The 23,836-nt window shown below is 43.6% G+C and overlaps 1 protein-coding gene across 1 annotated transcript; it reads right to left on the reverse strand.

Annotated features, from left to right (window-relative positions):
• Positions 1-5,970: 5,970 nt before the first annotated feature.
• LOC135707600 (uncharacterized) lies at positions 5,971-23,592 on the reverse strand. The gene is made up of 3 exons (XM_065229466.1): positions 22,830-23,592; positions 21,114-22,751; positions 5,971-6,317 (listed from the first exon to the last, which is right to left on the reverse strand). Exons 1-3 carry the CDS (start codon positions 23,590-23,592, stop codon positions 5,971-5,973), a joined length of 2,748 nt encoding a protein of 915 aa, XP_065085538.1.
• Between the last annotated feature and the right edge of the window lie 244 nt (positions 23,593-23,836).

The raw sequence follows: 23,836 nt of genomic DNA on the forward strand, positions 1-23,836 counted from the left end.
AAAATTAGAAACAAATTCTTTAAAATACTCCAAACGGTTTCTAAATAAAAATTTGAAAGATTTCTTCTGTTTTGAATAGAGTTAAAATAAATTTTTGAAAAGATTTCTAAAGGAATCAAAATCTCCGAATAGGTTCAAGGGAATTCTAAGAAGGATTTAAATTCAATTCTTAGAAGGGGTTTCAAGGAAATCCCAAAAAGAAATTAACGGTAATTATTACGTGGAGTGTTTTCTAGTTAATTGCCGAAAATTCCATGATAATTTAGAGCAGAGTTCCAAGTTAATTCTGGAATTCATACCATGAGCATTTTGAGCAACGAAAAATTCAAACCTTGGAAAATAATATTTCAGTTTTGGTTTTTACAAATATTTGTTTCCAAAGTCCAGCATCTTCAATATTTTCTTTCAAGGACCATACACTTTACATCTGAAAATGAAACGACGAAAATCAATTTGCAATATTGCTGAGTGATTAAATTCTAAAAACAATAAGACGGGAAACAGAAAAAAAACCATGCAGCAAATAGAGCAAGACATTCATTTGGTAAAGGATCACTTTATTTTAATGGTTTATTCTGAAATTCTGGTGTAAAAATTTGTTCCATGATATGGTTAATTTATTTTTCCCGGATCTCTTCCCGGGTTTTTCCCGGTTTTCCCGGTTACTTTTCAAATTCCCGGATATTTCCCGGTATTCCCGGTTTCCCCGGTTTGCTGGCCACCCTGGCCGTTGTTTCCCCGTTCATGAGTTGATGGGTCGATGGGTCGCTGCCTCACTGGCGTCGGTGGCATTGGTGCTCAGCACGGAAAACAAGATCGATGAAAAACAAATCATTTGTATTGAGAGGTAATTGTTTTGCATTATGTTTGCTCTAAAATAAAATGCTTGATATAGTTTTTGGTTTATTAATCCCAAAGAGAAAAATAAAGGAAACGAAATGTTTGCCCATTTGTGTATTTTTGACTCATTTCCAAATTTTATTTATTTATGGGAATCAGAAGAAATAACAGTTCTGGCTGTGTTACTCAATTTAGAGTAGATCTGATTTTAAGTAGCCACGAATGAGCGTGCGTTCAAGATGCATTTTACCGAAAAGATGTTGCGGTATTTTCATCGGCGTGACATAAATTTATTCGGCGGTGTGAACTATTTTACTGCGGCGGCGCGCCGGCTCAATTTCATCGGCGGCGGCGGCGTATGAAAATCGTCGGCGGCGGCGGCGTGGCGCGGCGGCGCACAGGTCTAGTTTGGACAGCCATTAAACTGGGCGATCGCACATTATTTTTGTGCGCATTGTACATGCCTCCAGATCGAGTTCGTGATCTTGAACTCATCGAGACTCACTGTCAATCAGTCTTCACAGTAATGGAAAGAGCGACTCCAATTGATGAGCTATTCATTTTTGGGGACTTTAACCTAGCAGGCATTTCGTGGAGACCATCCCATAGCGACTTCCTCTATCCAGATCCAGAACGTTCTGTATTTCATGCAGGAGCTATCGGCCTTCTCGATAACAATAGCGTAGCAACGCTTTCTCAAATTAACCGCGTAGTCAACGAGAACAACCATAGTTTGGACCTCTGCTTCGTGAGCACTCAGGACAATGCTCCGTTCATTTCCACAGCACCTTGTCCACTAGTTAAGCTTGTTCCGCACCACCCTCCTCTGATTGTCACTGTTGAGGACAATCTCGTTCGTGATTTCGATAGTCTTCCTGCTGCAGTTTCTAATGACTTTCGAAAGGTCGACCATCGAAGCATTGTAGATGTGTTGTCAAACATGGACTGGGAGAACATTCTCGATCATGACGACGTTGAGGCCGCTGCGCAAACTTTTTCTCATGTCTTGACATATGTCATTGACAGACACGTCCCGAAAAGAATTCAACGCAAAGACTCTCACCCTCCCTGACAGACGATTGAGCTGTGTAGGTTGAAGTCGACCAAGAGAGCAGCATTGAGAAGATTTACGAAGTATCGCACGCTTCCTCTGAAACATCACTACGTGAGGCTTAATCACGAGTATCAGCGAGCCAGTCGTCGATGCTTTCTGCGATTTCAACGAGGTATTCAGCGTAACCTTAAACTTCACCCGAAATCCTTCTGGAACTACGTGAACGAGCAACGCAGAGAATCTGGCCTCCCATCGTCAATGGAATTGAACAGTGAAGTCGCTTCTACTCCGCAGGATATTTGCCGCCTTTTTTCTGTCAATATTGCCAGTGTGTTCACTGAGAGACTAAGTGACGACCATGTTTCCCTCCAGCCAGGAACATCCCACTAATTGGTCAAACGCTGGGTGCAATTGATGACAACGTTGAGATGATTTCTAACGCTGCAACGCAGCTCAAATCGTCCTTCAACCCTGGACCCGATGGAGTTCCGTCCGTGTTTTTGAAGAAACATATTGCTTGCTTGTTAACTCCACTTCACCGTCTATTCCGTATGTCTCTCTCCAGTGGTATATTTCCATCCTTCTGGAAATGTGCACACATGTTTCCTGTCCACAAAAAGGGAAGCAAACGAGCCGTGGATAACTATCGTGGAATTACATCGCTGAGTGCTGTTTCGAAACTATTCGAGCTTGTTATTATGGAACCGTTGCTCTCTCACAGCAAGCAGTATCTGAGTGCTGATCAACACGGGTTTACTGGCGGTCGCTCTACAACCACCAATCTGCTATGCCTCACATCCTACATTACCGATAGTATGACTGAACGGGTACAGACGGACGTTATATATACCGATCTATCCGCGGCATTCGATAAGTTGAATCATGACATTGCGATTGCTAAACTTGACAGGCTTGGGGTGAGCGGTAATATCTTGAGTTGGTTCCGTTCGTATCTTACTGGTCGCCAACTTATGGTTGCTATAGGAGATTGCAAATCAGCTAGCTTCTTTGCCACATCAGGTATACCGCAGGGAAGCCATCTGGGACCGTTGATTTTTCTACTCTACTTCAACGACGTGAACCTGGTTATCGAAGGACCTCGATTAGCATATGCAGATGACCTCAAAATATTTTTACGAATTTGCTCGATCGCTGACTGCCACAATCTTCAACATCAGCTTAATGTCTTCGCCAGTTGGTGTACTTTAATTCGAATGGTAGTGAACCCAGCAAAGTGCTCTGCCATAACGTTCTCGCGAAAAAAGCAACCGATTGTATTCAGCTATGACCTGCTTGGAACGACACTCGAACGCGTGAATCAGGTGAAAGACCTGGGTGTGGTGTTGGATTCACAGCTAACATTCAGGCAACACATTTCTTATGTCATCAATAGGTCGTCTAGGACTTTAGGATTCATCTTCAGGATAGCTAAGAATTTCACCAATGTCTACTGCTTAAAATCTCTTTACTGCTCCCTCGTACGATCGACGCTTGAGTATTGTTCTGCGGTTTGGAATCCGAATTACAACAATGGTGCCGAGAGAATCGAATCTGTTCAACGTCGCTTTCTTCGTTTTGCGCTTCGTAGACTGCCCTGGAGGGATCCGCTTCGGCTGCCCAGCTACGAGAGTCACTGCCAACTGATAAACCTTGAACCTCTGCGGATTAGAAGGGACACCAGCAGAGCTTTGATTATCGCCGACACTCTACAGGGACGAATTGATTGTGAGGCTATCCTGAGGCAAATTGACCTAAACGTGCAACCCCGACCACTCCGTAACAACCTCATGCTGAGACTGCCACTGCGTCGCACGAACTACGGGGCATATGGTGCGATTTACGGACTACAGCGTGTGTTCAACAGAGTCGCACATGTATTCGACTTTCACCTCACACGTGATGCGCTTCGTCGGAGATTCTCATCTGTTTTCGACTGACAGAGAAAATTAGTGTATTTCCATTTATGTTTTTTTACATTCTGACCATGTTGCTTTGTTTTTCTTTCTGTGATTATTTGACATGTAATTTTACTATTATTATTATTATGATTAGTATTATTAACATCATTTGGGGGCTACAGCCATATGGCAACAATAAACAATAAAGATGAAATGGGTACTTTACAAACAATCGCATCTTTGTCTGTGACTGGCACAATCCGCACACCTGCGGCAAACTGACAAAAAAAGATGACCCAAAATTGGTGTGCGGAGTCACCAAACTTATTCAACAAACTATACAAAACATATGGATATTTTCGGAATGGTGGTGACATCTAGCGACCGGAAAACGATGTCCGACGCCATTTTGAAGTCCAAAATCTAGAAAACATTGTCCAATACCCTTCAATATGGGTATTTTGGGAATCGTTGTGGCGTCTAGAGATCGGAAATCGATGCCATACGACATTTTGAAATCCAAGATGGCGGCTTCTGGTTTTATTAAAGTCTGCGAAACATAAGGGTATTTGACAATGTTCTCTAGATTGTTTACAACCAGAAGCCGCCATCTTAGATTGCAAAATGACGTTGGCAATCGAGTTTTGGTCTCTAGACGTCAACCCGATTCCAAAATACCCGCATACCCGCACAAAATGGCGTCGGATAACAATTTCGGATCTCTAGACGCCTCCACGATTCCAAAAATACCCATATTGAAGGGTATTTAATAATGTCTCCCAGATTGTTTATACCCAGAAGCCATCATCTTGGATTTCAAAATAGCATCGGACATCGATTTCCGATCTCAACACGTCACCATGATTCCTAAAATACCCATATTGAAGTATATTTGACAACGTCTCCACATTGTTTATACAAGGAAGCCGCCATATTGGATTGCAAAATGGCGTCCGACATCGATTTCCGGTCTCTAGACGTCACCTCGATTCCAAAAATAACCATATTGAAGGGTATTCATTGGACGGCGTACATTATTTCCGGTATTTACACGTCATCTTCGTTCTTAAAATATCCATACTGTAAGGACAGAAATCAATTCCGGCATCTACACTTCGTCCCCGGTCCAAAATATAAATATTGAGTCAGATTGGAATGTTTTTTATTTTGACGATTTGGGAGATGAATTGTCCGTTTTTCAGTATAAAATTTATAATTTCAAACTATCATTGATACAGATAGAATTCCCATCTCTATAATGTGATAGTTGAACTATCAGATGGACCATTTATCATAATAGCAATGGGAAATGATATTGCTATCTATCATTTTGTCTATCATGATAGCATCAGAGATGGGATAGGGGTTCTATCATGAAAGACTGAGAAAGAATCTATCAAATAGGAACCTATCGCTGTAATAGGCCTCTATCTGATAGATGATATTATCACCATTTATCAGATAACTTTGATGCCTGTTCATTCTACACACTTATTTTGCCCCGACATTTTTCTCAGTGTGCCTCAAGTATGCCGCGCTGGACCGAGCGTGCCATTCATTGGACTGATTTTGTTTGTGAATAATTGTATGTTTGGCAGCCCGGTAGTTTGACAGAACAAATGTTTTGTTTTGGTAAGTCAAACCGTACGAGCTGTCGAAGACAATGATCACGTTCAATCTTCAATCCCAGATCAACAGAAACGACATTCGGCCGTTGGAACACTTCCGCAGGTCGATCGGATGGGAAGTACGTTGGGGAAGCGATTCACTACGATGGCAACGTGATCAACATACTGTACACCATTTCGAATCAGACGCTTCCCTGCGGGAGGAAGGTCTACTGCATCTGGGTAAGTGGAGATCCGGATTCATCGTACAACAACCTGGAGGATGAGCATAAGCATCAGAATCTGTCGTTGATGTTCAACAGCGTGACTAGTACGGTGGACATTTCGCTTGGGCAGGCCATCAAGATTACTCGAGTCAGCCCAGTTTCATCTCTCGTGTGTCACAGTGCGATGAAGATTTGATCCACAGGTACAGCAAATATTACAACGCTTGCGAGGAACATTGGGAAGGGCACGTACGGGTATGTGATGCTGAGCTACCGGAATTCGGATAGGTTGCTGCTGATATCGAAGTTCATACTGAAGGAGAAGCTCGTGCCGCAGTTTATGATTAAGACCGAGGAGAAGTAGGAAATTCCGATGAAAGTGTACCTGTTGTTGGTTCGAGAACGACAAGTTCTTCCAGGTTGTGATGGAAATCCCAGGCTCCGGAATGGATCTGTTCGAGTTTATCGATCGAAGACCCGTGCTGACGGAGAAGCTGGGTTGTTAGATCTTTTGACAGATTGCTAGTGTGGTTGCTTTCCTGCACTCGTTGAACATTCTGCATCACAATTTCCATATCAAGCTGATTGACTTCGGATCGGCGACGTTCGTACAGGAAGGGCAACTTATACGGCACGACCGAGTATTGCAGTCCGGAAGTGTTCGCAGGAATACCGCTACTCCGGCCCGGAACTGGAAATGTAGACTCTTGGTGTGATACTGTACGTGTTGATGTTTTACAAGAACCCATTCGTGGATGTTGAGGAAATCCGAACTGATCATTCCGCACTAAATCAGCGAAGAATTGGAGTACGTATTGTTTTCGCTGTTGGACAAGAATTCAAAAACTCGGATCACTATACTGAAGCTGCTGGAAACGGAACGATTGACGCAGGAAATCAATTCGTCACAGTTCAATTTTGCCAAAATCGACCCCTGCGAACCGTACGAAACTAATCCGTAGAAGTGCTACGCCAGATGGGACTGTCCACGTCGCCGCACGATGATGAGCTTGGTCTAGATGAAGATATATTTCCACCGGTCTCTCCAGTCTGTATCTGAGGGTACCGGATGGCGAAATTATCTGTTGCGGATACCAACAATTATTTGTGTCAACAATCAAATTTTGACACATCCGCACTGCGGAAGTGCAGAAATAGTGCAGTCATGCCAGTTACTTTAGAGATCATAAAAATGATGTACCATGGGTGCCGAACAGTGCCAATGAGTGTACCATGGTGTGCCCTACTGTGTTTTTGGCACACTGTGCTGAGTGACCAACCCCTTGCGTCACTTGTGATCACACAACCAAATGCCATCTGATCCAAACCAACCAACAGAACAGTTGCCAAAACAGATAAATTTGTCTGTACAGTTAGCAAGAGTTGGTCAACAGACCATGATCACACTGTCACAGATAATCTATGCACTTTGACTGTCCACAGTTCCGAGGGGGACGACTCTATCTACGATGCAGAAAAGATTGCGTTTTGCTGTGGCTAGCTGCGCGCACGCTGAGTAGATAGAAAGAAGTTTGATGACGATTCTGAAGATTTCCTGCAAAAAGATGATGCGCGATGCAAGTAGATGCGACAAATGAAAGAAGATTTTTCGAAGATTGATTCGCTAGTGTGAGATTTGTTGAGCATCTAAACTTGAGATTTAGATGTGTCGCCCCCCTCGCACAGTTCGACAGTCACAAATATTTTGACTGTTAACCAATTACATTAGTAGTCAGATAAACTATAACAGGTTTGTACAGAGAAACTGGTCAGTCTGATCGTAGCTTGAAGCTTAGAAATTCCTGAAGAAAGTCAGATAAAATCGAGGAAATTTGGAAAACTAATGCTGGAGAAGTCGGATGACACTTCCGGGAGTAGTTGGATTTAACATCTGGAACAAGTTGACTCCCAGAGAAGTCGACCGACACTTTTTGGGGAAATTCAATAGGTCTTGCAGGGTAAATCAAAATATTAAAATAAAATTCTTAAATTCATTTAATACTTTAAGGAATTTAGTTGTACAGTAATTCATAACTAATTTTCCTTCGGATAAAATCATCCCGTGGGGTGCGTGTTATATTGAGTTAAATTCTAAACATTTTAATTCCACACGATTTAAAATAAATCACTTTTCCCTGCATTTTGATGCTTCTACACAAAATTTAGGATTGAACGAAAAGTGGTCAATCGTAAAAATCGCTAAAATTGATTCCCAATCTGTGCATATGAAAAAGTGTAAAAGTTGACCCACATTTTGTATGAAATTACAATTTTATATTAACCTAAAGGTTTGGGGGCTGGGGGGAGGGTTATAAACCCGAACCCCTCCCCCTCTTCTAAATGCACCAGTAAGACAGTTTCATTAACCTCAGGACTTCAGGGAGGTTCATAGAACTTCTGGAAAATCTGGAGAACCTTCGGAAAGCCACAATCTTATCTTACCGTGATGAAAATTCCGTAGATGTGGTATGCTGATCATTCACTCCAATCAGCATAGCTTCGAACACTGACTGTATGTATGATCGTAATCGTGGAATTTTCATTAATTATGTATAGCGCAAATGATGACTTGGCTCTGCAAAGTTTATTCGATTGAGCCTATAAAAATAAATTAATTTACTTAAAAAAACTACAAGCGACAGCTCTATGGGGTTGTACGAAATGGTGACTTAGGACTATGTGGTTTTATATAACAAATGCTATTTGTTAACTGCAGCAGGAGCTTGTGTTTTGTGTAGGAATAGGCATTTGAGCGGGATTCCCGCTGTTTACCTTGAAAAGAACCTTTTGATATGAATTTTAGTTGGGCAGTTGGGGGCAGTCTTGATAGCTAGCTGCTTGGCGGGGAGCCTTCCGTTGTGTACTGGAGAACACCACCACTCACCATGCCGTGATTGAATAAACACCGTTTGGTGAGACCGGATGGAATTCAACTTTGAAATCTGTGTTAGGGAAATCGCTTTTCGTAGGCAATCGGTGATAATTTTAATTATCATAGCAACAGCTACACATTCGTGCAATTTTCAGTACCGGAAAACGGAGTAACATTGATAGTTTTGACGTAGGACTACGTCTGTAATTTCTATATGAGGGTACACTTTGCGAAAACCGAAAATGGAATATGTAACAAATTTATGAAAGATTTTGAACTTTAATAATTCAGCTGCCCCTTGACCAATTTCAATAATTTTATCACCAATGGACCAGAAATATTTCTACGCATCTGTTAATTTAAAGACTTTATCATTTATCAAAATGCTATGATAATTAAAATTATCATCGATTGCCTGTGAAAAGCGATTTCCCTAACACAGAGTTCAAAATTGAATTTCATCCGGTCTCACCAAACGGTGTTTATTCAATCACCGCGTGGTGAGTGGTGGTGTTCTCCAGTACACAACGAAAGGCGGCCTGCAAGCAGCAAGCTGCAGCCCAAATGAGCATCCATAAAAGGAGGAAGAAGCCGCACCGCTATAAATCGGAATCAGTAGCTCTTCGTGGGTCGCTGTGAGCCATCTATGTCGCTTCATACTAAAGAGTATAAACAGAGAAAACCCCGCTCAAATTCCTATTCCTACACAAAACACAAGCTCCTGCTCTAGTTAACAAATAAGATTTATTATATAAGACCACGTAGTCCTACGTCACCATTGCGTACAACCCCATAGGGCTGTTCCTTGTAGTTTTTTAAAGTTTATTCTAAATATTTTTTACAGTAATGAATGTTTTTAAAATGTTATATTTTTAAAACAAGTAGTGATAACCCAATAAAGAATTCGTTAGTAATATGTTGAACAAAAATTAAAGCATTTGGACTATTTCTTTAGTTTTGTGACCGAACTTCAGTATTTTGATTTGGGGTTACTTTGATAATGCTCGATGAATGAAGAAAATAAAAAAAAATAAATGAATGAAACTCAATCAATTTAGTTCTTTAAATATGAATCTTTGAATGAGTATACAATCAGAAAACTTCATAAGCAATAAGAATACAACTTTGAATTTGTGATGGCTGTATCGGAAATACATTTCATAAGTGATGGTTTGAGTGCTTTTTCAAAAAGGCGAAAAACACGAAAATTGTTTTGTAACACATTCTATATAAAAACTATATACGATATCAACGGAGATACCCTAAGCTACAATATGGAACCAATGTTTCTTATTTGGAAAAAGCACAGCGAGTAAATTTAATCTCTATATTACACTATCAATGTTACCTGCATTATCAAAAATACCCCGTTTTACGGTAGTGACATTTTGAAAAATGATTAGGTCTTAAATTTAGCAGATGCGTAGAAATATTTCTGATCGATTGGTAATAAAATTATTGAAATTGGTCCAGGGGAAGCTGAGTTATTAACGTTGAAAATCTTTCATAATTTCGTTACATGTTCCATTTTTGGTTTTCACAAAGTGTACCCCATATAGAAATCACAGACGTAGTCCTACGTCAAAAAATCGCGGTGTTGTGAAAAAAAGTTTTACTCCTGTACTCTAAGAAATATACAATGCAACCCAATTTTCCAGTAAAATTAACCCAACTGGAATCATTTTTAAAAATCTGTTCCAGAGTTCCATTATATGTAGTACGTATTTCCTTTGAGGATAGGTTAATGAGATTCCTATTCTAGCTGAAGAACCCCATTTGTTCGAAACCCATTTGCTAATGAGCTCACTTTAGGGAATCCTTACCGAGTCATCAACATCTGCTCTCGTTAAAATCCTCCTTCACCGGTAACCTCAAATTCCGTCCAGAAACAATAGAGAAGCTAAGCTGAGCAAAAAAATAAAATGATTGTCACCCCTTCACCGAGTTTGCTCCGGAAACCAGACTCGAACCTCAAGCTTCTCGCGTTAACAAACACTTTTATCCATGCCAAACAAAAAGTTTAAGAAACAAAAAAACTCTGTCCCTTAATTAAGGACACTCACTTCGTCTTTTTATTTGTACCCAAAGGCATTAAGAAAAAACACAACCACCCCGACTAAAAAAAATCGAAGCCAACAAGCGACAAACAATCCTGGCGCGATCTCATTGCGCACAGTACACAATTAAAACGTATTTTCTAATCTAATAATTCCATTTCCCTTCCACGTTAGAACAGCAGAAAAAAAAACTTTAAACTTGATGCCAAGAGTAGGCAAAAAAAAAACTCATTTTTTCATCTATCAAATCCAGCTGATGACGTTTAAAAAAACTGCTACCCTCATGAAACGGGACACTGACTAAACAACATTAGGCGCACATGCTCCGCTATCGAGCGACGAAAGGGATGAACACATGAAAAAATAACGGGTTAAATCGTCTAAATGCGTTCGGCATACAGAGAACGAACAAAAAAAAATTTGAATACATAAAAAAACGTCACCCCTTTCGCGTGTCGATCAAGGCAACAGCAGAAAAAAATCACCCCTCACATTTTTTTCCCTCCCTGACGACCGACGACGTTCCGTTTTAAATTATGCTTTCAAATCGCAGCAGCAGCAGCAGCAAGCTGTGAGTTTTCTTTGTTATGGTGATTTCGCAGCAACGTGGTTGAAAGAGTTGAAGCAAGCGTTCCGACCTAAAGAAAAACGAAAGAGTTAAGCCCTGTGATGAATTGCAGTTTTCGGTGGATTCGATTGAAGGTTTTCAGTTTGAACAATCCTTCGCTAGGAAGCTAGCCTGAAAATGGTAAAGTGTTACATAAGCTAAGCATCTTTCACTAATTGAAAGTCCGTTTCCTTTTTCAAGCCGCTCTCGAGCTTAAAAAACACGAATCCACTCCGCCCTTCCCTAAGGCTAGCCAAAGAAGCATCCTCTGTGTCCTCCTCTGCCCCAAGATCCCTTCTCCATCCCGGCCACATCATCCCGTAGTGACCGGTTTCCATAGCGGCCAAAAGCAGCTCTCAGCCCCCACGGCAAAAGTTCGCCGAACCGGATCAGATCCCCGTTCTTTGCCTTTCGAAAAAAAAAGTAGTCCCACCCACCCACTCACTCATCAAGAAGCCCCCACCCCTGCCCTCATCCCATCCCGCAGGCGGGGGCAACCAAGAGCTCATTATCAAATGTTTTGCACTTTGATCGCTTGTTTTTTAATTCTTTCGCTCGAGAGCTCTGAGTTTTCTGCGCGTTCTCAATTTATTCGCTTCCAGCAAATTGAGAAAAGCTCTTTTTTCGCTTTCGCTTTGAAATTCAAAGTGCCCTCCTCTGCCTGATGGGTTTGGATCGCAGTGAGCGGGCTGCATTGGGGTCCAAGGAGGCGAGTGTCCAGTCGCTGCCTGCCACTACCGCCGCCATGCTGCCGGTATCGCGTGCTGTCAAGTGAGTGAAAGGAAAACAAATCTCGGAAAAGTACAGAAGAAAAAAAAATTAAAAATAAGCGCTCAAGCGCAAGCGAAAAGGAAATGGAGGCCGGGAAAGGAGAGAGAGAAAAAAACAAGATCGCCACCGAAGAACAGAAGCAATAATAATAATAGGAAGAAGTTGCAACCGGAGTTTACAACCAGATAAAAGTACAGACGAAGGTGGAGGAAAAACCATCATAAGAGAAAGGGAAAAAATTTCCTTTTAATTTTCTGCGATTTCATTTCAACTTATATTAAATGACTGGAGCAGAAGCCGGCGCGTGTTGAGTCGAGTGAGACAAATGAAAGTATTGGCTGGTGGGTATTTCGGATGAATACGGGTGTAAGTTGAAATCCGTTTTCAACTGGGTCAAGAAGCAGGTCTTACAGGGACATAGTCAAATCTTTTCATTGGAGAATCAATTTGTGTTGGCAGTGCTGCAAAATCTCGACAACACATGGTGATATTCAAAATTCTGCATCGGTCACTCATTTGAGTTTACAGTCATCGTGACAATGTTGTCAGTGATGAACATGTACAGATTGTTTAATTAGCTAAATTTGTAACGAAATTAAATGACAACTTACATGGAGCCGTTAAAGTGTTTTGCGAAAGTTTACGAAATATTCCTATTTTGTTCGTTAAATTTCTTAACTGTTCAATTATTTTCACTAATTGTACTATATGTATTGTAATGTGAATTCGATCTAACCCCCATTGGCCGGCAGTGTTATAATGCAAGAACTCTCTCTACAATGTCGCATTTATGGTCATCGTAGACAGCTTTAGTCCGGGAGATAGAAGGTGATAGCTCTGTTGTCTCACGGGTGACTCACTGTCGAACTTGTCAGGATATGAAGGTAGTTTCGGGTTCGGGTTTCTCTCTTCTTCCTCCTTTCCAAAGACGTAACTCGGATGAAAGAAAAAAACACTTGCTCCTTACTTTCACTTGCTACGTTGTGTATATTTTCAATGGCAATCCGAACAAAGCCAAAATGTAAACAACGGAATCTACTTAGAATGTCAATAGCACAAACCGAGAGATGATACCGGAACCAGTGGAAATGAAACTAACCTATCCACGCCATCTATACTAAAGAAATATTTCTAAATTACAGAGACAATCCAATTTTATATCCTATCATAAACCGGCCACCTTTTGAAAACAAATTTCAAAAACTCTAAATTCACAAAATATTAGTTAATTCATTACACTTCAATACAAATATATTCATATTTCAATCTTCAAGCATACATGGAAGTGGGCATACCTTAGAAACGGCACGCTTCAGTTTTCCGTTGGGTGTACGTAGAGCGGCCATCGGGCTGGTGGAAGCGATTCATCCTTCATTATAACGACGTCTCCAACGTCGAGTTGGTACTGCTTTGGGTTCGACTTAAACTGCACTTGAAGTTCCTTGAGATATTCGTTACGCCATCTGTGCCAAAACCGCTGCGAATAGGATTGAAGTTTCTGGTACTGGTTTAAGCGGTTCAGTGGAGCATTTCTGACGTCAGGTTCTGGAAGCGGCCGAATCATGTTTTTTTACCAGGAAGTGTGCAGGGGTCAACGCAGACAAATCGTTGGGATCGTCTGATAGAGGGGTCAACGGACGGGAGTTCATGGATCCTTCGATGGAGACCAGTACAGTTGTCATTTCTTCGAACGTGAGAAGTGAATCGCCCAACTGTCGAACGAGATGAGTCTTGGCCACCTTCACCGCGGCCTCCCAAAGGCCGCCAAAATTCGGAGCTCGAGGAGGTATTAGATGCCATTGTATATTGTCTTCCGTCAGGTTCGCGATTCAAGTCCGATCCGGGTTGGAGCATAGTATAAATCTGGTGTAAAGCGTTCTTCGCACCGATAAAATTCGTACCATTGTCAGAATACATGTGATATGGTTTGTTCCTTCTCCAAACGAATCGAGTAAGTGCCATCAGGAATGCATCAGTCGTTAGATCGCTAACCAGTTCTATATGAACAGCTTTAGTGTTGCAACAAACAAATATAGCGATGTATGCTTTTCTGGACGGACCCTTCCGATGGGTTGGCTTAAGATATACAGGGCCACAGTAGTCAACGCCGGTACAATCGAAAGCTTCGTTGGCGGTGTAGAGATAACGATGAGAATAATTATAATACATAACATAATAGTAAAACACATCTTTTGAATAAATTAAAAGAAAGTCTATTTCTCCTCTAAGATGCATTTTCATATTCAATATGCTTGGCATTCTTTAATTTTGGTAGTTTCACTATCGGATGTATAGCGAACGGTTGCTAAGTTTCCCCAGATTTCTCCTCAATGTACAGCGTGGTAATTGGTTGCGTTTGGCAACCGGCAACAGCAGCTATAAATAAGGCAGCAGTCTAGTGCTGAGGCTCATTCTACGAACGGACGGCGTGTCTACCGGACAAGCGATAACTACAGCAGCAGCTCTCTCTTCGGCAGCACACTCTTTGCTCGACTGTTGAGCTGTTCAGTTCGTTTTCTTTTTCGCTCGAGTTCTCGCTTCGATTCGGTTTGTGCTGTCGCGTTGCGCCGTGGAAGCGTCGCCACCTTCGCGCGTTCTGGCAAGTTTACTGCAACTTGCCAACACGAAACAAATGGTGCGTAAACGTACCAATGATTCAGCAGCGGGCCCTTCAAAGAAGGTGGTAATCCATCACAGCGCGTCGCAGGATGACGCCGGAAAACGGGTACTGCAAGCCAACCAGTTTGCGGTGCTCCCCGAAGAAAATGGCGATGGTGACGTCGTTCCCATCGCTGCAAGAGAGCGGATTCCCCCGCTTTTCACGCCGGAGAAGGATGTTGCCAAGCTGCGTGCCGAACTGGCAAAACACAAGCTGCTGCCTCGCTTCAAGCTTTGCAGCATCGGCACCAAAATCATGTGCTCCAGCCTGGAGGAGTACAATCAAACAGGATGTTTCCTAAAGGAAAACAACGTTGACTTCTTCACGCACGCTCTACCATCGAGCAAGCCACTGAAGCTGGTATTGCGTGGATTACCGTCGTTCGAGGTGGCTGTGGTTAAATCCGAGCTGGAGCGGCTTGGGCTCAAACCTGAGGCGGTGTTCCCAATAAACCGGCGTTCCAACCACAACACCAGCTTCCGTGACCAGTTGTTCCTGGTGCACTTCACGAAGGGATCCACCAGTCTAGCGGCTCTGAGATCCAAAATCCGGGACCTGTTTCAGGTCATCATCAGTTGGGAGCATTACAAATCCCAACATCGTGATGTTACGCAGTGTATGAACTGCCTCTCCTACGGCCATGGCACCAAAAACTGCCATATGAAGACTATCTGCGGCAAGTGTGCTGGAACTCACTCGACTGCGTCCTGTGAGCAAGATGATGACATCGAGCCAACGTGTGTCAACTGCGGTGGTAACCACCAAGCCTCCAATCGCGGATGTCCCAAGCGAGTGGAGTTCATCAATATCCGTCGGAAAGCTACGATCAATAATCAGCCCGGTCGCCTCCGTAATCATCGTTCGCCTCCTGCACGCACGGAAGTCCAGTACCCAGCTCTCCAGCCCCGTCGACATGTTCCGAACTTAGAACCACTTCCGCTCAACAACCAACAAGTCAAGCATGTGAGTATTCCTAACAATCGAACAGTCCAGCATCGTCTCGCTGCTGCTGCTGCCCAGCCAATGCCAGGTCCCTCCACCGCCCCTGGTTTATCATACGCTGGTGTTGTCTCAGGTGAGCCTGTCGACGATTCTCCGTTCACCTCGGAGGAACTTGTGACGCTCGTGGCCGAGGTCATCATCATCTTGCGCACCTGCAAGACTCGATCTGAACAGCTTCATGCTGCCCTGTCCCTTGTCACTAAGTATGGACCGTGAAGCCATCGTAAATTGGAACGCTTGCTCCTTGAAGAGCAAAAACATCGAGTTTGTTGAGTTTCTCAATGAACGAAACATCGACATTGCCATCATAACTGAAACCCACCTGAAGCCTGAAACAAACATCTACCTTCCCGATTTCCGGCTCGTGAGGCTAGATCGAACCAACTCTGGAGGAGGAGGAGTGGCTATTGCAATAAGGAGAAACATCTGCTGTCGACTGATGCCCAGCTTTCAGCTGAAGATCATCGAAGCCGTAGGGGTGGAAGTTTCTACTCCTATCGGCCCCATCACCATCGTCGCGGCTTACTGCCCCAAACAAGTCAACATCAGGGACGGATCGGCAGCAGATCTGCGACGAGATATTATCAAGCTAACACGACGACGGGAAAACTTTATCATCGCTGGCGACCTGAACGCCAAACATCAAGCTTGGGGCAACAATCGGCGCAATCAAAACGGCACCATCCTGAACAACGACCTGCAGGAAGCGCAGTACAACATCTTGAGTCCGGAAACTCCCACCCGGTTGAGTCGGTCCGGTGTTCACGCTACCATCGATATATTCATCAGCAACATGGGCAACAACATCGCTCAACCTATCACCTATCAGGAACTCAGCTCGGACCACTACCGGTGGTGACTGAGGTGGGATCCTCCGTAAATCGATTTGAAGCTTTCCGGCGCAACTATCATCGTGTTGACTGGGGTCAGTTCCAACATTGCGTCGACACCGCTGTAGACTACGATGTCCAACCGGAATCGTCCGAAGATGTTGACCGGTGTCTGCGCTCCATCGATCAAGCAATTTCCCGGGCCAGGGAGCTACATGTGCCAGTATCCAGACAGGTGAGTAATACTCTGAACCTTGACAGGCCTACTAAAGACCTCATTAGACTCCGCAACACGATTCGTAGGCAGTACCAGCGTTCTGGGCTGCCTAACCTGAAGACCAATTGCAACCGTTTGAACAAAATCATCCAAGCCAGGATGGTGGATCTCAGAAATATCGATTTTGCAAACAAGATTCGCTCTCTCCCAGATTGTGCTAAGCCATTCTGGAAAATGGCAAAGATTTTGAAAAATAAGCCAAGGCCCATTCCTCCCCTTTGCTCTCCTAACCAAAATTCGGACCCATCTTTACTAATAACCCCATTTGAAAAGGCCAATGCTCTTGGACAACACTTTGTAAATTCACATAACCTTGGCCACGCCATGGTGAGTCCCCACGAGCCTGCAGTATCACAGGCAATGGCTAGTGTCGCTGCCACCCCCGTAGTTGTCCCTGACGAAAGTATAATATCGGCTGATGAGGTGATAACAGCGATTAAATCAACAAAGAACATGAAGGCCGCTGGTGTCGATGGAGTGGTCAACCTCGAGCTGAAAAACTTGAGTGTTGGCTTCTTCAAGCACCTTGCAGTGGTCTTCAACAAGTGTTTAATGCTTGGCTACTTCCCTGCATGCTGGAAGTTAGCCAAAGTTATTCCAATTCACAAACCTGGCAAAGACCCTACCAGTGCCAAAAGCTATCGCCCCATCAGCCTCTTGTCCTCCATCTCGAAGCTATTCGAAAAATTGATACTCAGCCGTCTGCTGGTGTTTTCAAATGATAATAACATCTTTCTCACAGAGCAATTCGGGTTTAGGAAAGGCCACTCTACCATCCACCAACTCGCACGGGTTACTAACATCATCAAGCGGAACAAGTCCGTTTCCAATACATCTGCCATGGCATTGTTGGACGTCGCGAAGGCGTTCGACAATGTCTGGCATGATGGTCTAGTGTACAAGCTGCATCGATACAACTTTCCGAACTACCTCGTGAAGATCATCAAAAACTACTTGTCGGGCAGATCATTCCAGGTCTACTTGAACAATGTCTCCTCTGATACGTTCAACGTTGATGCAGGGGTCCCTCAAGGTAGCCTGCTTGGGCCTATCCTATTCAACATTTTCACGTCAGACATTCCTCCTCTGCCGGGTGGTGGTATCCTGTCAATGTTCGCAGATGACACCTCCATCATCTATAAGGGTCGAGTGATCCGTGCTCTGGCGAGTAAACTACAATCAGGCCTGGATGTTTTGTCCGACTATTTTAAGAGCTGGAAGATTTGTATCAATGCAGCTAAAACACAAACCATTCTGTTTCCACATTCGTATTCACCTCGGCTTGTTCCGCCTGCTAACGTCAAGATCCATCTTGATAGCACTCCCATTGAATGGTCGAGTGAAGTAGTCTACCTTGGTCTCACCCTTGATAGCAAATTGCTATTCCGATCCCATGTGGACAAGACATCCACCAAGTGTAACATCTTGATCAGGTCGCTCTACCCTCTGATAAACAGGAAGTCCACCCTGTCCCTCAAAAACAAGCTTCATTCACAAGCAAATCATTCTGCCGGCTATTGAGTATGGTATGCCAATCTAGAAGCTTCAGAGGATCCAAAACAAGATCCTCAGAATGATACTTAACAGTCCACCGCTAACTCGTAATTCTGAGATTCACCACCTGGCCGGTCTTCAAACACTCGAGGAAGGAAAGACTTCCACGCTGGAAAGGTTCAGAGTCGCCTGTCTGCGATCAAACCACCAGATCATTCGTGATTTGGCAACCTAGTTTAAGTAGTTAGGTGCTCAAGTAGGTAGGTTATCAATTTTTCAAAATTCAAACCAAAACAACCCACAAAGGGTATCCTGTAAATTAGCGCTAAACGCAATCATCATATTAGAATAACCAATTAACTAGAACAAAGATGAAGAGCCAAAGGCTAACCAATTGAAATGTTAAATCAAATGTTGAAACATAAAACCCAGAAAATAAACGTAAATTTTACTACTACTACTCTTCGGCAGCAGTGATTGATTTCGGTCAGCAGCAAATCGGAAGAACATCAAGGGTTGAGAGTTCCCCTGGCTTTCTCTGCATTTCGCACGGCGCTCAAGCAGAAACTATGGAGCTTCCCCAGGCAAACAACTTTGTACGGGCTCCTGAAAATCACGACAGGCGGTAACACGAGACATCGGTAGTTGACCAATCGGTTGCTGGATTGGTAGCGGTTTGGCTCTGTTGCATCGAAAGCACTTTCTGATTACACTTTTAACAGCTTTCCGTCCGTTTAGTGGCCAGAATTCGTCCCGAACTGTAGCAAGCGTCATAGTTATACCGCCGTGTATGAGCTTACGATAATAGTAGTACAACAGGAGCTTGCTGAAAGGATGAAAACCAGGAATGACCATCTGATGCTTCACGTTGTATTTAGGGTTCGTCGGACAAGCTCAACCGACCACCAACACGAATCAGCCCTTCGGAATTGACGAAAGGACTGAGTAGACGCAGCGGCGACTTTGCTGACACTGCATGACCTTTCCTGAGTAGCTTCAGTTCACCAGAAAACGCTTCGGCTTGCACGAGTTTAACGAGGACGAGTTTTGTTGATTCCAATTCATCAGCAGAGAGAACTTCATCCGTAATTTTATTCCCTCGTTGATTTCCTTTGCAGCGAGTGTTTTGCAAAAAGCGTAGACAGTATCCAATCACGTTGACCAGCCGCTGATACGACGAGTACCTTTCGAATAGTGGATTTGGTGGATGAACTTGAGTTGCCAGGATCACGTTCGAATTTGCTTCCATTTCCTCGGAGGGTAACTGGTTCTCCTGGGTACCTTGATCCGTCCTCTTGCAACCAGCTAGGACCATACTTCCATAAGTTGCTTGCGACCAATTCTTCAGCTGACATTGTTTTAGTACGAACAAAAACACCGGTTTAGCTTATTCACTCGAGCTTTATTAATTGAGTCCGTACGATACAAAGTCTCAAACCACACTGAGCTATGACCAAGAGAGGGAAAGGAAGGTTGGGAACATTCACAAACTACGAACCAAGTATCACTCACAAAGTACGTAATAATATTACAACATCTTCCCTGTTTTATAATAAAAAGTTAATGAAGGTCATAGTCTTTGAATTTAGTAGGCAAACGTATTTCTCTATTCGGTCTTTGATTTTTTTTCATCGATCCTGATGCTTGACATTCTCGTCTAGGTGTTGTAATCCGTATCGGAGTCTTCACGGTATCCATTCCGACTGAGGATTCATCCGATTTTGATGGAGATTGAATCGTAACACTTTTGTCAGGTACCAACAACGAAGGGTTCTCTGTAACACTTATCTCTGGGACATCCTCAGAATTGCCTGATTTATTTAGAGCAGGCGAAGGGGTAATAACAGGCGCAACAGGTTCTTTGCGCGGCTTCAAGTTAACCAAATTACGTCGATAAAGCGCTCCATCTACGTTCACCATGTACGAACGCTCATTCATCTTATTAGCAACCGTACCAGGAGTCCACTGTTTCGTTGATTCTGGATGCAACTGCACGTACACTGGTGATCCTGTTTTAAGCATTGGTAGGTTTCTTGTCGTTTTGTCATAGTGATACTTCGTCTTTCGTCGGTTTTCCTCGATACTCTTGGGTACACCTTGAACTGGTTTCGGCATCAAATTTTCCACAGACGTTGGAAGTCCACATCGCGTATTCCGTGAAAATAGACGAGCAGCTGGGCTGGATCCAATTTTATTTGGTATATTCCGCCAGTGCAAAAGAGCATACCAAAAATCAACACCAGATTCTTTTGACTTCTTCAACAGTCGCTTTGCAATTTTAACAGCTGCCTCCGACTTCCCGTTGGCCTGCTGGTGGTGAGGAGCCGATGTCGAATGCTGAAACTCCCATTCTTCCGCGAACTTTCTCCATTCCTTGTTCGTAAAATTGGTTCCGTTGTCCGTAATAACCAACTGGGGTTTGCCGTGACGAGAGAAATTCTTCCTGCAGATTGAAATGGTGCTTCTTGGAGTCAGATCCTTCAGCATGTCAACCTCAAAAAAATCAGAGTAGTGGTCGACAGTAACGAGGATTTTTTTATTTTCTCCTTGATATTCCGCGAAGAATACATCCATGGACACGAGTTGGAATGGGTATACAGGAATTGCATGACTTTGCATAGGTGGAGCTGGCTGGGATGAACAGTATTTAGCGCAATTTCCACAATTAGTGACAGCTTCTTTAATCTGGGTGCTCATGCCAGGCCAGAACACATTAGCCCGAGCCAGCTTCAACGTTCCTTCAACTCCGTTGTGGCTAACATGTACTTTGTCGGTCATTTTACGTCGTAGCAGGTATGGAATGACAATACGGTCATTTCTGAATACAAGCCCATCCAGGAAGCTGAGCTCATTTCGATGTTTGTAGAAAATTTTCACTCCATCCGGCACTTTATCTATTGACACAGGCCAGCCTTCACGGATATAGCTGATGATCTGTTGCATTGAAGGATCTTTTTCCGTCTCTAGCATAACTTCCGTCAAACGCTCATCGGTGATATTGAGGAAGTTGCTTGAGTTTATTTCCTCCAACTGTCTGAACACGTGATAGATGTTCCGCTTGTTGAATCGATCCTCAGGTTGTCCTGCATCCAATGGAGCCCGGGAAATGGCGTCGGCTACAACATTTTCCTTGCCTTTGACAAACTGTATCTCCAAGTTATACCGTTGCAGACTCAACAGCATATGCTGCAGTCGTTTCGGCGCAGACAACAGAGGCTTCCTGAACACGTTCACCAACGGCTTATGATCAGTTCTCACAATCGTCCTCGGATTACCCACGATTAGCTGATCAAATCGTACACATGAAAATAGAATGGCTAGCAACTCCTTTTCTATTTGTGCATAATTCTTCTCTGTAGCCGTGAGAGTACGAGATGCGTAGCCGATCACTCCATTAGACTGGAACACAGCAGTGCCTAAACCAAAGTAGCTTGCATCACATTCGATTATCAAGGGTTGGTTGACGTCATAGTACTGCAAAGATCGAGTGTCAGCAACCAAAGACTTGACACGGTTGAACTCCTCTTCTTCTTTCTCTTCCCAGATCCAAGGTTCCTTGACTGCAATCAACCGTCTCAAAACCGCAATATTGGAGCTTAAGTTTGGAATAAAGCGACTCAGGTAGTTAACCATCCCTATGAACCGTTGTAGTTGTTTCCGATCTTCCGGCTTAGGATAGTTCTTGATGGTTTCGATCTTGCTTTCGTCGGGCTGCAATCCTCGGGTCGTCAGTACATGCCCATAAAACTTTACCGAAGTCAAGCACAACTTCAGCTTAGTTTTATTCAACTTCACATTATTTTCTTCAAGGCGAGTTAGCAGTTTTGCAAGACATCTATTGTGGTTCAAAAGAGCATCTTGCAGGGTATCTCCAACTCCGTAGATCAACACATCATCCGCAATGCATTCAACTCCTTCCAGGTCCTGAATCACCTCTTGAAGCTTCATCTGGAAGATTTCCGGTGCAGGAGCAATGCCGAAGGGCAAACGAATCCAGCGATATCTTCCGAAGGGAGTCCAAAACGTTGTTAGTCGACTGCTTGGTTGATCCAGAACCACATGCCAAAAGCCCTTTTTGGCATCAACTGTAGAGAACACTTTGGCTTTTCCCAGCTCTGGTAATATCTCATCGATCGTTGTAAACTGCAGATTTGGCCGTTTCAGCGCCTTGTTTAGGGGTATTGGATCCAAACAGATCCTGATTGAGTCTGAATCCTTACCACCTCGCTTCACGAGAACTATATTGCTAACCCATTCCGTATGCTGCTGCTCTTTCACAATTAGTCCGTCCTTCTCCAACTTCTTCAACTCCTTCTTCAGCTTGTCTCGCATCGCAATTGGTACACGACGTGGCTGCTGAATTGATGGAGATACTTTAGGATCCAGTTCCAGCGAGACCACACCAGGAAATCTACCGTAGCCCTCAAATATACCGCTATGTTGATTGATAATTTGCTGAGCCTTGATACGGTAAATATTTAGCAGCTGTTCTTCCGATGGTGATGAAGCAATCGAAACCGAGTTGCAAAACTTGATGAAGCCAAGAGTTTTGCAAACTTTTGCAGATAGGAGCGGTTTATGGCTAACCTCCACGACTTGTAATACGAGTGTGTACTTACGGTCTGTTCTCTTACATGGCAACCTTATCTCACCAAGGACGGGTATGGTGCCGCCTCCGAAACTCTGCAAACGATATTTCGAAGGAAGCAGCTTCAAACGATCACAACCGGTTGCTTGCTTAATCCAGTCGTAACCAACCAGACTAGTGTTAGCGCCCGTGTCCAGCTCACATTGCACCATCTGCCATTTTCCACCAACAAATAGCTCCAAATCAGCCATCACGTTTCCTCCCGACTCCGAAAAATCATACACCTTGCCGATAACAGCCTCATCACTACTGCTTTCCAATTCTTCATTATCACTGGTCGCACTGCCGCTTTCTTCAATGTCGCTATAGTCTTCTTGCACTTTCTTCACTCTTCTTCGGCTTCTACCTTCGCTTCTGCCTTTTTGCTTGCGATCCGATTTGCAAACTTTTCCGAAATGGTTTTTACCACCACACACGTTACACTTCTTGCCCAATGCTGGGCATACTCCTTTCGAGAATTCGTGCCGATCTCCACAGTACTTGCACTTCATATTCTTCTGCTTCCGTACGAGATTCACGTCAACACTACTGGCACCCATCGCACCAGCATGTTTTTCAGCGATTTCTTCCGCTCGGCACAAGTCAATAACTTTCACTTCCGTTAGGTTTTGCATCGTCAACATTTTAGCACGCAGTTTGGGCCACTTGTTAGAGGTAACAATCTTATAGGTAATCAAGTCATCCTCCAGCACACCGAATTTGCACAACTTGGCCAAGCTTTTCAATCGCGCCGCATAGTCATCAATCATTTCCACAGGTTGTTGCACGAGCGAGAAAAATTCGAACCAGTCTACGATTTTGTTTCTTTCGCGCACTACTTTCACTTTTATCGCCTCCAGAGCTGCTTCTGGGGTACGCCGTTGTTCTTCCGACAACCCAAAATTGAAGAATTTTTTAAGCGCAGCACTACCGATCACTGACAACAAAATGCTGGTTTTCTGCTTGTTCTGCTCCTGTGGCCACTCATCCATTCCAATAGCACTCGCGTAGTTT

The sequence above is a fragment of the Ochlerotatus camptorhynchus genome, unplaced genomic scaffold (genome assembly GCF_037179485.1).
Source record: "Ochlerotatus camptorhynchus isolate MF236.1 unplaced genomic scaffold, CSIRO-AGI_Acam_v1.1 ptg000314l, whole genome shotgun sequence".
NCBI lineage: Eukaryota > Metazoa > Arthropoda > Insecta > Diptera > Culicidae > Ochlerotatus > Ochlerotatus camptorhynchus.

What these genes read in the sequence shown, in the direction of transcription:
- LOC135707600 (XM_065229466.1), bottom strand. Translation starts at nt 23,592, where the DNA reads ATGATTGATGACTATGCGGCGCGATTGAAAAGCTTGGCCAAGTTGTGC. An exon ending in TGGTGAGATAAGGTTGCCAT is followed by an intron (nt 22,752 to 22,829) that starts GTAAGAGAACAG and finishes TATCTGCAAAAG; the next exon opens with TTTGCAAAACTCTTGGCTTC. An exon ending in ACAGATCATCAGCTATATCC is followed by an intron (nt 6,318 to 21,113) that starts GTGAAGGCTGGC and finishes CTACATTTCCAG; the next exon opens with TTCCGGGCCGGAGTAGCGGT.